Raw genomic sequence first — 13,243 nt, 5'->3', positions numbered from 1 at the left:
TGGGGTACTTCTCAAAAGCAGACACATGTTTTGTAACATATCTGCCACCTAGCATTGCTGGCACTATGCTGGAGTCATAAAATTAGGCTTAATAAGCCGTCAAACCACCATAAGTAGAAAGAATCAACTAACTGCCTGAACTAACAAGACAGATGATGACTCACAAGATTACCTTTCCTCAGACACACTGCACCATGCAAAAGTATCCATAACCCTTTAAATTGTTCACCTTCTGCCAAGTCACAGTGACAAACTTTGGTGCATTTTATTGAAGTTTAGACCAGTTGGTACTTATAGTATCCAGTTGGGTTATCAACCTTGCCAAGAGAGCGTCTACAACTTTTCTAGGATATTACGAAAGAACTTAAAACAATATCTAAAGCACCTCTGGCCTAAATTAAGAGCAGCGTCGATGATGCGTTCTACAGCCAAACCCAATGCTGATCAAAGAGAACATAAAGGTTCCTCTCACATTTTATTAAAATATTCAGACAAACATGACTGACTTGTAGCGGATGGAACGATGAACTTCGTCCCTTAAAAGAAAAACCTGAAGGAGAAATATGGACATCAGCTTGTGACCGTTAGGATATCTGCATGTTTTGATCGCCTGTCAAGTTCCCCTCTGTGGACAATAAAGGAAATTTATATTCTATTCTATAAGACATTTTGAGGGTTATCGCAACTTTTAGGTTGTAGATTTGTAACCTTAAACAAAATACTCATTTGAAACTGTTTTGCATATCTACTGTTATCTTTGTCAGATATTAACATGTATTTTAAGTGTTGCCAAAAACTAAAAAAATAATTTTCATGTCACTTTGTAGGCTAGCTTAGCTGCACTGTTTCCATTAAATTACCTGCTAAAGGTGGGTCATTATAAAATTATATCTAAAATATCTATGTATTGTGTGTTTAGTAGCCTGGTTTTGTTAAGATGTCCCCATGCAGTCTGGAGCTGTGGTTGAGAAGATAATAAAAACACTTTATCTTAACACTGTAATGATATATATTTATTTATCTTGACTTTATACAATTATCCCATTTTGTGGAAACCAGACTGAGCAACTTTGCATCATCATCCATGTAGTTGGTGAAATACACAAATGTATCGAATTGTTTTTGGCACTTCCACTAGGATAGCTTTAGTTCATACAAAAAAATACTTATATGTCTTGGGAGATTTTTTTTTTTTTTAAATAAACAATAAAACTCTACAAAGCACAAATGTGCTTTTGCTTTTGATTTCCAGAAAAATGGAAATCAAAAGCAAGAACAAAAGCAAACAGCAAAAAATAGATATATTCAAATTCTTTAAAATGTAAACTGGTGTGTTTGCCCAAATAAATCTAGAAAGTATCTGAGACTCAAACCCTTGACGACAGCTGGAAGAGAAGACACACACACACACGAGGAGGGACGATCATAAGAACTGTAAAATCCAGGAAAACAGTTTCAATGATGTGATGAGCTCTTTGTGGTCATTTTACCTCAAACATCACAGAAGAGCTCAGGAGAAAACGCAGGGCATCATTAACTTAATGCAGCAGGAGAAAAGAAAAAATATGTCGTCAGCGTTGACTTATAAAAATAGAAAAAAAGGCTTCGACATCACTAAGTTATAGAAATCATCGGCATAACGCAGATACAAATAATTGTCTTCAGAAGGATGATGATGAGAACAGCTGCAAAATGAGGATAAGCTCAGAAGAGAAGACGACGTTAAACCTAAATGCTGTCAGTTCCACTTGAGCCCTTCTTACATGAGAGAAAATATCATTTCCATCCAGAAAAGCAAAAAACTAGCAGCTGTATATAAAATAAAAAAAAAAGATCTTGCTCTGATTCTCCATTTTCAGCCACTGGAGGTGGCCTTTATGCGCTCTGGTTTACCTTCACCCAATGTTTATTTTCTTTTTGCTATAACAGAAGCATCAGTAGCATCAGAAATTGCACGAACGTGGCGGCAAAAACATTCAACCGTTAAGAGAATCCAGTCCTCCTCTCCTCTGAGTCTGTGCTGCTGAAACTTTCCTCTGTACAACTCCGGCGTTTTTCATCGAAAGGCCAGTCAGCTCATCTTGTCGCTAACTCCTCGTTGATGATGGCTCTCAAGGCAAGGATGGAGACCAGGTCCTTCCTCTCGTTCAGTATCCGGTACGACTGCGTAGGCAGGGAGAGAGAGGAGAGAAGATCAGGAATGTGGTTAAGAACGGAGAACAATTTAAGGAGTCCTGATGAATGTTATCTACCTCAGAAAAGCACTTTTTAATGGCATCAAACTTAAACTTCTCATGGACGGCTCTGGCAACATTACTCCCCTCGAAAGGCTCTGAAACAGAAAGATTTACTACATATACATATATATATATATATATATATATATATATATATATATATATATATGGCGATGCTTCAGTTGACACATGTTGGGTTATTTGCAGAGTTTCTAATCTGGTCACTTTGTTTATGTTGAGTCAGCTCTGGGTGATCTATATAATCTAAATAATAAATAATTAGATTTTGTTTATTCTATTCATAAATGCATTCTAACTAAAGTACACCACAATAAAATGTCATACTGCAGTTTAATGGACTTTAATAAAAAAAAGAAATCTGATAATGTTCAGAGACAAAAGTAACATGCATAAATGTCAATAAATCTGTCCTTCCTTTTAGTTTACTATTTATTAAACTATAGGTTTATTGCAATAAATCATCATCTAAAGGCTCCTTTATTCCAGTCAAAGTAATTTTAGGTTTCAGCTAGGGCATAACAAATGGTTTTCATCCACATAACTTTCTATTAATTTGCTTAGATTCGACATTTTATGCAATGACATGTGACTTGCTCTTCTTCACAACTGTCAAGTCAGTGGTCTTCCTCGTGATAGTTTAGACCATAATTTAAGATTTCTGCATCCAAAAAGCCTTTAATTTGCTCAAATGTTATCCAGAAATCTTCTGAGAAACCAAATTTTGGGTTTTCTTTATCTATAAAGATGGAACCACCAAAGCTAACAGGAGATTCTGTGTAAGATAAATGTGGATAAAACAACAGAATTTTACTTTTTGAAACAGAGTAATGCAATAAAATTTACTTTTTGACATTATTCTAAGTAACTAACATTTTTTACTTTTAAATAATGAAGCAGACAGAAAATTGACAAAGAACATTTCTGGAGTTCAGTTCTGTCTGGAGATTTTGGGATTTTAACTTTTAGTTGCATTTTTAGCCTGCAAAGCATCAGAAATAAAACGTCAGGTTTGAAATCCCTCTTTAGTCGTGAGCGCCGCAGCACGGCACGGCCATATAAATGTTTACCTTCCACACATATGAATTTGTTTCTCCACTCTTTGGAATTGGTCTTGGGCAAAGTTGTGGCCTGGCGCACAGAGATCACCTGCTTGTCCCAACTGCAACACACCAAGTCACAACACGGCTGCTGTCAGAGCCGATCTGGCACCGTGGCCGCAGTCGTCGTCATTCAGCATCGGTTAGCAGACTACAACGTCTGCAGACGGTCAAACTCTCCAGGTTCACATGAGCTTCTCCCACTTGCATAAAAATTAAAAAGGTGCCAGGCGCCTTTACTTTATCTTCTATTTCAGCAGAAAGATCTCACACTGAAAAGCTGTGAAAATCCAGCCTTTAAATTGAGTAAATTTGTTCATTAGGGAAAATAATTGACATTAAGAAAGAAATGTCTTTTTTTTTTTCACAAAATAAATGTTATTGAACCGTTTTTGTTAAATTTAGCCTAAACGTTGATCTGATCAGAGTTTCTAGGGACTTCATAGCTTTATGTGTGAATATGAAAGGACAAAGAGGTCTTTTTCTTTAAACCACTCTTAAAGGTTGGAAAGAAAAGGGAATGTGCAATTCAAGTAAGGAAAATGTGCGCTGACGTCTATAAGTCAGGAAATGGGTATGGAAAATATATACTCAATTAATTTAAAAGCTTAAAATAACCTAAACTGTGACAAACAAGGCCGGGTTATGTGGAAAATAAATGATTAAAAAATAAATACATAAAAAATTCCCATTGCCCACTGTTGGAAAAGTGTAGCAAAGAGGAGTTGTTCACATGCCAAACACTTGATTGCAAGCCTGCAAAACTTTAACTTTAACTCGAGCTTTGTACTTTGATCAAATGAGAATAAAAGTGATCAAAACAAATGACCAAATCAGCACAGAAGTAGTTCCTTAGATACAAAATGAACCTTCTCTAATGAGAATCCTAGTCCGCAGATCTCAGACCTAAATCCTGTAGAAAGCTGAGGAAAAGAAAACAGAAGAGATGATGCAGGACTGGTTGATCTAGAGAGAATAATGGCAAAAGTTAAAGGAAAAGATCAAGTTCCATCCTGCTGGTAACAGAGGGTGTGTGAAGTACTAGCATCAATGTTACTGATGTCAAAAAGAATTATTATTTTAACAAAACAACGAATGCTCTCAAATTTAAGGAGGATTTTCTAAATCTTTCAGTATGAACTTTTATTTTAAAGTTGCTTTTTTTGTACATCTTTAAAGGAGGTTATAGTAAATTATTATATGGCTTGTTCTGATCCTGTACAAATATCAATCAATGTGTGGTCATGCAGCAGGTTTTCAGTTCAACTTTTCAAACCTGGCTTGGCACATTTTGCAAATACACGGATCGTGTATGTCATGTTAGTGCTCTGTATAAGGCCAAAGGTCCCACCTGCTGCTGCCCCTCAGCCAGAAACATAAAACCAAAGAGGAGGATGCAGGAAGGTGAGGACAGACGGACGAGTCGAGAGAGGAGGAAAACGTTGGCAGGGAGAGATGAAGAACGAGATGAGGAACGGGAGCGAGAAAATGAGCACGGGTCCATGAGCCTCACTTCAGCTCCGATACCTGAACCGCGTGGCGTAGTATCTGAGGAAGCCCAGCAGCAGCTCGCCCAGAGACGACTGGTTTGTTGAGGTGAAGAGCCGGACGTGTTTGGGTCCGTCTGGAACCTCGTCTATGTCCATGAGCGGATCAAAACACTCCTAAAAATCAGGACGCGGGACAAGAGGGTCACAGTTAAAACCTAGACATAACCCACTCATGTAAATACATTTATATGACTTAATTTGAGTTCACTAGACTCCAAAGCTGACAAAGAAGCAGTTCAAACTTACAGGGTGAGTCTTTTGAAAAGATGGGAGGACAGGTTGTTCAAGAGCTGGTAAGAAAACAGGACGGTGTAGAAGTTAAGACAGGCCTCATGTCTGAACAGACAAAGTAAACGTCGGCTTTTTCTGCATGTGCGGCTTCACTGACTCTGGAGATAGTGAAGCACCATCAACACCAGCGTGTAGCTGCTCAGCGTTCCTTTGCTGGCGTCGTTGATCTGGTGGTGCCCCGCCCACTTCTTCACGACCAGGACCAGGGGCCTAACCCTGATGTCGGCTGAAGGAGTCAACACGGACACAGTTAGCCAAGCCACTCTTTCCCGGTCACAATGCTGGCTGCAGGTAAAAGGCGTGGCTGACCACTTCACCCACCGAAAGCGTAGGTTCTCAGCAGGAAGGTGTTTCTGATGCCCACTGTGTTGTTGACATTCAGGTCGAACTCCAGAAAACTAACGCGGGGAGGATTAGGACGGACAAAATGTCATTCAGGATCAAACTGTGGTACAAACACAAGCAAGTAACTTACGGCTCCTACCTGCTTCTCTCTTTGAACTTGAGGATGGGAACTTTAGCTTTAATCAGCTGAATCCTCGCCAAATATGCTACACGTCAAAACAGAGATTATGAGACTTACAGATGCTGATTTTGTGAGAACCTCAAAGAACTTTAAACTAGGTAAACAGCTCCTCCTAGTGGTCTTTAATGCAAAATTAACATTTTAAATATCTCATCTATCAGTTTGAACTGATGAAAACGTTCATCAGTTCAAAGCATCACAGAAGAAGAATAGTGAATATAAAAGTGGAGACATTTCATATTTTATTTGTAAAACATTTTGAATTTCACAGCAGATCCATTCAATACTTTATGGTTAATATCGCATAAGGTCTTGAGCATGTAACCTAAAAAAAAATTTGAAAAGGTTCAAAGGGGGGGGTGAATATTTTCACAAGGCACTGAAGAAATACAGTAGATGAAGTAAAATTAAAAGATTACAGGAGAAAGACAAGAAGGTTTTAGAACAAAATGTAAAATTATATTGCCTTACAGAGTGATCTGAAATCCTTTTGGAGTTGACGAAGGACATCCATTGGATGGGGGCGTCTCTGAAGCAAGTAAAAGTAAAAGACTGCATGATTTATATGATTTATATGATTGAATGACGTGCACTGCGGAGAACTGTTTCTGGAAAGAAGTATTGCACGTAATGGCTCAAAGTTAACTTGCAACATTAAATAACATTCAGGTTAAAAGTCCCTGCATTTGGATCAAAACAAACAACTTAAGGTTGATGCAAACATACATTTCCCTTAATCACAAGACAGAGGTCGGCATCGCTGCTCCGGCAACCCAGTCCACTTATAGAAGATCCGGTCAGGTACAGCCTCGACTCTGACAAAAAACATACTTAATGAAAAAAAAAAAAAGACAAAGACAAAGTACGAGGACAATTCAATTTATTTGAACCAAACCTGGAAATTTTTTCTGGATGTCTCCTTGTAGCCGAGCTCGACACGCCTCCTTCCTGTCCAGATCTGAAGTTTGTTGCTGGCAGGCCTCAAACAGCTCCACCATCTGACCACTCAGCTGGACGCACAAACACATTCAACACTTACTGAGACTAATCATTGCTCAATGGAAACATCTCCAGACTTTACAAAGATCAGGTCTACCTTGTCCTTGACGAAGTCCTGAAGGCTCGTTAGGCTTTGTGGTTCGGTGAGCACCTCTGTGATCGGCGGACTGGAATGAAAGTGTTCAAAGCCCACTGGGGCGAACATTGAGGACTCTCCCACTGCCAGGTTATCATGAGGAATCCATCTTGGAGATGAGGCCGGCGATGGGTTGAGGCGTTGGCGTTTGACAGCATGAGCACTGTACTCGTTGTGGTGCCTCCTGCAAGAAGCAGAGGTCAGCATGGGCAGAGGTCATTCAGGTCCAAACAAAGGATACTTACTTGCGGCCATGGATTATAACGGCTGGGGGCCGAGGGAAGGCTGCAAAGGTGGGCGGTGAAGGCTGCCACGCATAAGGAGGCAACTGCTCTATGTTGAGAAAATTAAAGCTGCAAAAAAGAGAATGAATAAATTATTATTCAGAGCATAAAATATCAACCAAGTAACCATTTTTCTCAACAGTATATGTGAGGGATTAGTGAAAGTGTCACTTTTTTTTTTTTTTTTTTTTTGTCTTGGTTGTTTTTGGCTCTCTGGTGCAAAACAAGACAAACACAGACAGTGAGTCACATCCATGTATGGATGTGTGTCCTAGTAAAGACCCCTGTTTGAAGATGGTACACAAGTGATGGGTAAACATAATGACGCCAAATATGCAAATATGGGAAGCAATCTGTTTGCCATCTGTAACCTATAGAGAAACACAATGACTGAAGGAAATGGGAACTTGATTGGATAACTTACACAACATTGGGAAAACAATTATACTGTAAACCTGTTCAGCTACCTACATCGGGCTCACCTGTTAGCAGCTTCAGGTTCTCCGTGTTGGTAGTCAAAATACCAGGGGGCTCGTGGCGGAGGGTACGGCGTATTATTGGAGGCTCCCCGCCGCGCAAGAATTTTGTTGCGGTGAAACATGCCGACGAACTCCACTAAGCTCTAACATCAACTTTGCTGAAGTTTTAGAGATAAAAAAACAAACAATACATCCAACGGAATCAACTGAGGCTGAGGAAAAGCCCGAACATGTCAAACTATAGCAAACACCCAGAAAGCAGGAAGATATGATACCTAAGAAACCGAAACTCGCCGTGCCTGTTTATGAAGCTAACTGGCTAAAGTTAACCATCATTTAGCAAAAAAAAAAAAAACTGAATGAGATTTAGGCGAGGAGAGCATCAAAGCTAACCTGTCACTAAATGTTTAAAAATATTTAGTTTTCCACATTCATACTTCCTGGAACACTTACCGAAATTCCAGATCACATGTAAACAAATCTAAGTATCCCAGCTTAAGAACTTCCGCGTTCATCTCATGACGTAACTGAAATGGATTTAAAGGAGACGTGTGTTTATTTTTATTGAAAAATCTATTTGAAAGCTAAACTGAAAAGGGTAAACAGGGATTGAGTTTAGAGATGCATCTCCAATAAATTGCGGTCAAGACCCATAAATATTCTTCTAATCAGATCATTAGGGATCAGCCATTGACCAGCTATGATTCTTAACTGGTCTGTTTTTATTTAATTTCACTTCTGCTTCTAGGTGACTTTTAACATTATTTTCCAGAGGTGTTGAGCAGGTTAATATTTTATTTCTTTTTATTTATTTATTTTGCAATGACTTGAGAATCACAGGTATTTTTTTATAACTGTACAATATTATGTATTATTATTATTACCAGTAAATTTGGTCTTAAACAATATTTCTGTTCTATTAAAATGTTTTAAAGAATATAATACATGGTAAATGCAATAAAGAATTTTTAAAGAAATAAACAAAAAGGCTTGGAGTTGGACAAATTCATTCTAAAGCAGCACCAAAATATGGAAATCTTTTATCTTTCTTATGGCAAGGATTTAACAAACATGGGATTGTTATTATGTGCTTGGTTTGTCTCAGAGCTCCTTGTAATTATTTTATATGCCAAAAGTTTTGATTTTATTGCAGACATCCAGTGGAATTTCCTTATTAATATCCAGCCAACATTTACTCATAGGACCAAGAAAGGCTGAATATTAGAAACAAAAAGTGCATAAGTACTACATAACCTGTACTCTGATTGGTTATTGCTGTTGACCCTTTCCAAGTTGGGACAGAAAGTTAGTGGAAATGGTCAAATTAACCTGCAGCCTGTGTGCTCCAGTTTACTGCCGCTAATATAACTAGGCAGAATCCTTTTTACACACGTCCTTACAGTCTGTACACACCCTTTCACATATTGCTTGCGGTGCTAGAGAGGTATTCTGAAAATAAACAAATCAGTTTGATTTGCATGTGGGCCGTATATCAGACTAGTTCAGTAAAATCACCATGGCTGCTGTCAGCTTATCTCTCTTCCATATTGCAAGAACATCCAGTTTTAAATCTCTTCCCTCCCATACTTCAGAAAGTTCATCCACTGAAAACCTCATCACATGTCATGGACACGACTAATAATTGTTTTTCTTTACCAGCTCAATAAATAGGAGTTTGATATTGACCACAGAAAGTACATTCAATTTCTAAAATTATGTGTGAAACCATGAGATTATTGGTGACCCAGAAGAAAAAGGATGTTTTATATTTGATCACTTCACAGATAAATTAGGTATTATAATGATATAATATTTTGTTTTGTTTGTCTTTTTTATAATGAAGTGATTGCTTCAGTCAGTCACAAACTGTATCTGAAAATAAATATTAATAAATATATATTTGCAGCTAACATGGCTACTTCTTCCTGAGTCTGTTCAGTATTTAAGTGCCCTGAGTTTTACAAACAAAGAAATGCTTTTTGCTCGTTTAAAGCCCATAAAGACTGGCAATTATTAGTACAGTGGTGAGATCTGAAGGATAAAGTACCATTTGTGTTCGCGTTTCCCCATTATTATTACTATTTAACAAAAATAGCAACATTTATATTTATTTAGTAAATTAGCAATGAAAAATTTAGCTCAAAATATGACAAACAGCATTACGGTCATTGCAATAAGAGAAAGCTAATTTTTTTCAGAAAATTGCAGGAAACAGTGTTTTTTTCAATGATAGAGTAAAAGTTTAAAAAGTAAAAAAAAAAGCATCTTTAAAAATGTTCAATTTTTGTAAAATAACATGTATATTACAATACAATTTTGTTGCCTCAATCTTTGTTCTAATGCCAAAAGGATTGTTGTTTTTGTTTGATTTCAAACTGTTATTGGAAACCAAACAAAATGATTTAGTTTTGAGTTTTATTATAAAATGTCATTTCACAAGTCATCATCTCAAGGCACTTTACAAATATAAAAAAATAAATAGTCATTTCAATCCAATCTTTCAAACACTCCAATGGGTCTTGGTTATCAGAAAATGCAGTAAACTTTAGTTAAATATTGAAACTGGTCCAAAACGTTTTCCATATCAGCCACATCATAAACCAGCTTTAGGTACTGGTATTGGTTTAAGTGGGAGTCAGTCCCGGGATTTAATTCCACTTGGGGCCCACAGTAGGTTTGATCATCTCTCTGTGATGGAAGATAAAAAATAAAATAAAATAAAATAAATAAAAAAGCAAAACACAAGCCTGGAGTGATCTTACTCTTTCAGACCACACTTCTGCCTTTTCGGTCGTGTTGTTCAGTATTTTTCATTCTCTCTGACAGCCCCAGTGAGCTCATTTCACCTCGACAAACTTATTTTAAACAACAAAAAGCATCGAATGGCATCGGTCCCTTGAGCACGGAGAAACGTCACTGCGGAGGACGGTGTGGTGACGTCGACAGTGGGAGGGAAGCGGATGCATCACCCAGATGTGGGGCTTTTTTTTTTTTTTTGGGAGGAGGGTGCGGGGTGCAATTAGGGCTCTGTGGTTTGTTGAGCTTGGATCAATAACACACTGCAGGAGAATTTATCCCAGGCTTCTGTTGGACGTTTCACTCGTGTTCCGGTGGAAGGTAGGGAAAGCATGAACTGATGTTGCAGAAACACAGGAGGCAACTTTAAAAGGAAACGCTAATAACGCGTGCGTGAAGTGCAGCTGCGGCGTGGACGCGCAGGAGTGGGGGTGTAGCCTGCGAGCCTGTGGTAATAGGCTGCGAGGGAGAGAGAGGGAGTGGGAGTGGGGACAGACGTGGACAGTGATGCTGCGCGCTGTCTTCTTGCTAAATGAGGATTGTCTTTTCCCAGTTTGAGCAGCAGCAGGGCTTCTCCACCCTTCCAGCGAGGATCTGTAATTTACACAGAAACAGCGGGGCATCCGTGGGATCTTCTCCATCATCATCAGCAGCAGCAGCGCTGGATCCAGCCCCGCGTTGCCGCTTGTTCTGCTGCTGCTCCATCACCAGGCGACCCGAGGAGGAGAACATCTGACCAGCGGGCCATGTGCACCACGACATGTATGCGTGAATTCATGCGGTGACACAGGAAGGGGGGAATGGAACAGCTGTCAACGCATTCCTGTAGACGCACCGACGGTGATTCGTTGCAGACTGTCGTGTAGAGAGAGAGTGGAGCGGGGGGAAAAAAAAAAAAAAACCTTCATACGCAGCAGCCCATCCAGCACATTCGCTTTTTATTCCAGCGAGAAGCGATCAGTGGTCAGGTGTCGCCTTTCATTTCAACCACAACAATGGGGTAAGTGTGGATAATATGCAACCTTATACAAGCTGCGTTCATTTACCTGTTTTTTTTTATTATTATTATTATTATTATTATCATTATTTTATTTTAATACATGTTCAGCTTTTGGCATGGATACCTCTAAAGGCATAAATGGACCGGACCTTTATGTGCTTCAAAATGTAATTTTAACATTTCCTAGACACCTTTGGGTGGATGTATTTTCGATATGGAAGTCAGCAGTGTGGCATCACTCTCAGGCCTCTGATGTGCTACTAAAAACTCTAAATTAAAGTGAAAAAGGAGACAAAAAACATGGTAATTCTGTAAAATACTAAATAAATATATGGATGAAGTTCAATGTTCACCATCAAACTTTTATGATTACTTGGCTGACTCTCGACCAGTGCTTATAGCTGGAGATCCTCATAAAAATGAAGCACAGTTTATTCTTTCTTAGAACACTGTAAAAAAAATCCTTTCTAGTGTTTCTTCCCCTCACTAATCCATAGTGACAGGCATGCAGAAACAACAAAACACAATAAAGACTACAAAAAAAAAAAAAATCCGCTAAAGGATTTTATAAAATACTATTCAACTGAAAATAAGCAAATTTTTGCATTTTTGTAGATCAGGGTCAGTGACATCACCGGAAGTGACGCAGCACTTCTGCTAGGAAGGGTTAATGAAAGGAATCTCCCCAAAGCATTGTGTTCTGATCACAACTTGGTTCAAAAAGATCCCTGAAGATCTTTGATAATATGATCTGGCTCTTCTGGTTTGGCCTTGTCCTCCTCTCAAACTGTTTTGCTGTTGGAAGATGTTCTCAGATTTGAGTTAAACGTTTTTCTGCAGCCAAAAAGGGCACGACAAGTAAATATCTTTGAAAGAGGAAGCTGATTAAATCGTAAAAAAGAAGTTTAAAAAAAAAGATACAAGTTGATGTTCTCAAAAGGATGCTGATGTGTTGCCTTATGTGATGTCATCGGAGTCACATGACTCCGATGACATCACATAAGGCAACACACATCAGCATCCTATCTGAGAGGGTCAATTTTACCTTGATTGACTATCAGTGTACAGCAAAAAAGAAAAAGAAACAGAAAAAAATAACCATGACATGTTGCCCAGTGGGTGACAAGCTGTATCTAAAGCAGGTTTGATTGATCTTTGAAAAAGCTCTGGCTAGCAGCTTTAATTCTGTTTATCTGCTTGGAAACTGGAATGATGCACAATTATGTCTACACTATTATGTAACCGAGCACACATCTACGTACCGGCATCCTTGCTCTGTTATATTCTCACTCAGAGATGGTTCAGATATGAGCTGTACATCCTGTTCCTTATTCTGCTCGTCTGTGTGGAGAAGAGCATAATGTCAGCAGCAGAGGAATGTCAGCTGAAGCTCCTGAGCTGCACTCTGCGCTGACAGAAAGCCGCTTTCTGTCTCTATGGCAGCGCAAGCGGCCACTGCACACCTCCTGCCCCTCCACCTCCCCCAACCGCAGGCACCCATAAGTGAATCAGCCGTGAGCCTCACACACAAGGAGTGTAGAGAGGGCTGCTCATTTGCATATCCCCCTAACCCCGAGCTCAGCGGTCCGTTTCCTCCACTCAGCCTTCTGTTCATTAACAGCTGTCTCTTGCTCTTCATTGTGATTAATTACACAGCAGGAGGTTAATAATAATGTGGCACGGCCACAGAGCGATTTCTAGATGTCAGCCAAAACTCCTGCATTAACTATTTACAACACACTGGAGAGCCAGCTCTCTCGACCCCCCCCCACCCCAACCCCCGGTCGCCCACGCTGTCCTCCTACGGTGTGGGCAGCACATCGTTCA

At 39.2% G+C, this 13,243-nt stretch overlaps 2 protein-coding genes across 4 annotated transcripts in view; one reads left to right on the top strand and one right to left on the bottom strand.

The window, feature by feature from the left end:
* Window positions 1–998: 998 nt before the first annotated feature.
* On the bottom strand, window positions 999–10,498 carry tent2 (terminal nucleotidyltransferase 2). Of its 3 annotated transcripts, XM_044111944.1 has the most exons (16): window positions 10,383–10,497; window positions 8,074–8,147; window positions 7,624–7,778; window positions 7,103–7,210; window positions 6,819–7,041; window positions 6,618–6,732; window positions 6,449–6,537; window positions 6,194–6,251; window positions 5,681–5,747; window positions 5,518–5,594; window positions 5,294–5,422; window positions 5,152–5,195; window positions 4,883–5,019; window positions 3,326–3,417; window positions 2,253–2,332; window positions 999–2,163 (listed from the first exon to the last, which is right to left on the bottom strand). In XM_044111944.1, the coding sequence occupies exons 3-16, from the start codon at window positions 7,740–7,742 to the stop codon at window positions 2,077–2,079; spliced, it is 1,425 nt and encodes a 474-aa protein (XP_043967879.1). In that variant the 5' UTR covers window positions 7,743–7,778; window positions 8,074–8,147; window positions 10,383–10,497; the 3' UTR covers window positions 999–2,076. The 3 variants fall into 3 exon arrangements, 2 of the variants coding, with proteins under 2 accessions (XP_043967879.1, XP_043967880.1); XM_044111945.1 differs by lacking the exon at window positions 8,074–8,147; XR_006370225.1 differs by lacking the exon at window positions 999–2,163 and having other exon boundaries at window positions 2,309–2,332; window positions 4,869–5,019; window positions 10,383–10,498.
* Window positions 10,499–10,676: 178 nt separating this feature from the next.
* homer1b (homer scaffold protein 1b) overlaps window positions 10,677–13,243 on the top strand; it is a 29,900-nt gene continuing 27,333 nt past the window's right edge. Inside the window, exon 1 of the mRNA XM_044111975.1 lies at window positions 10,677–11,416. Coding sequence (XP_043967910.1) covers window positions 11,412–11,416 — 5 coding nt within the window. The 5' untranslated portion in view covers window positions 10,677–11,411. The remainder of the gene's footprint in view (window positions 11,417–13,243) is intronic.

This window comes from Gambusia affinis, linkage group LG03 (genome assembly GCF_019740435.1).
Source record: "Gambusia affinis linkage group LG03, SWU_Gaff_1.0, whole genome shotgun sequence".
In the NCBI taxonomy this organism is placed as follows: domain Eukaryota; kingdom Metazoa; phylum Chordata; class Actinopteri; order Cyprinodontiformes; family Poeciliidae; genus Gambusia; species Gambusia affinis.
The sequence above is the reverse complement of the archived record's forward strand: the minus strand, read 5'-3'. Positions and strand labels throughout refer to the sequence as shown.

Coding starts and splice junctions, on each gene's coding strand:
- tent2 (XM_044111944.1), bottom strand. CDS start 7,742: ATGTTTCACCGCAACAAAATTCTTGCGCGGCGGGGAGCCTCCAATAAT. Junction 7,211..7,623: donor GAACCTGAAGCTGCTAACAG/GTGAGCCCGATG, acceptor TCTTTTTTGCAG/CTTTAATTTTCTCAACATAG. Junction 5,020..5,151: donor CTTTTCAAAAGACTCACCCT/GTAAGTTTGAAC, acceptor CCTGATTTTTAG/GAGTGTTTTGATCCGCTCAT.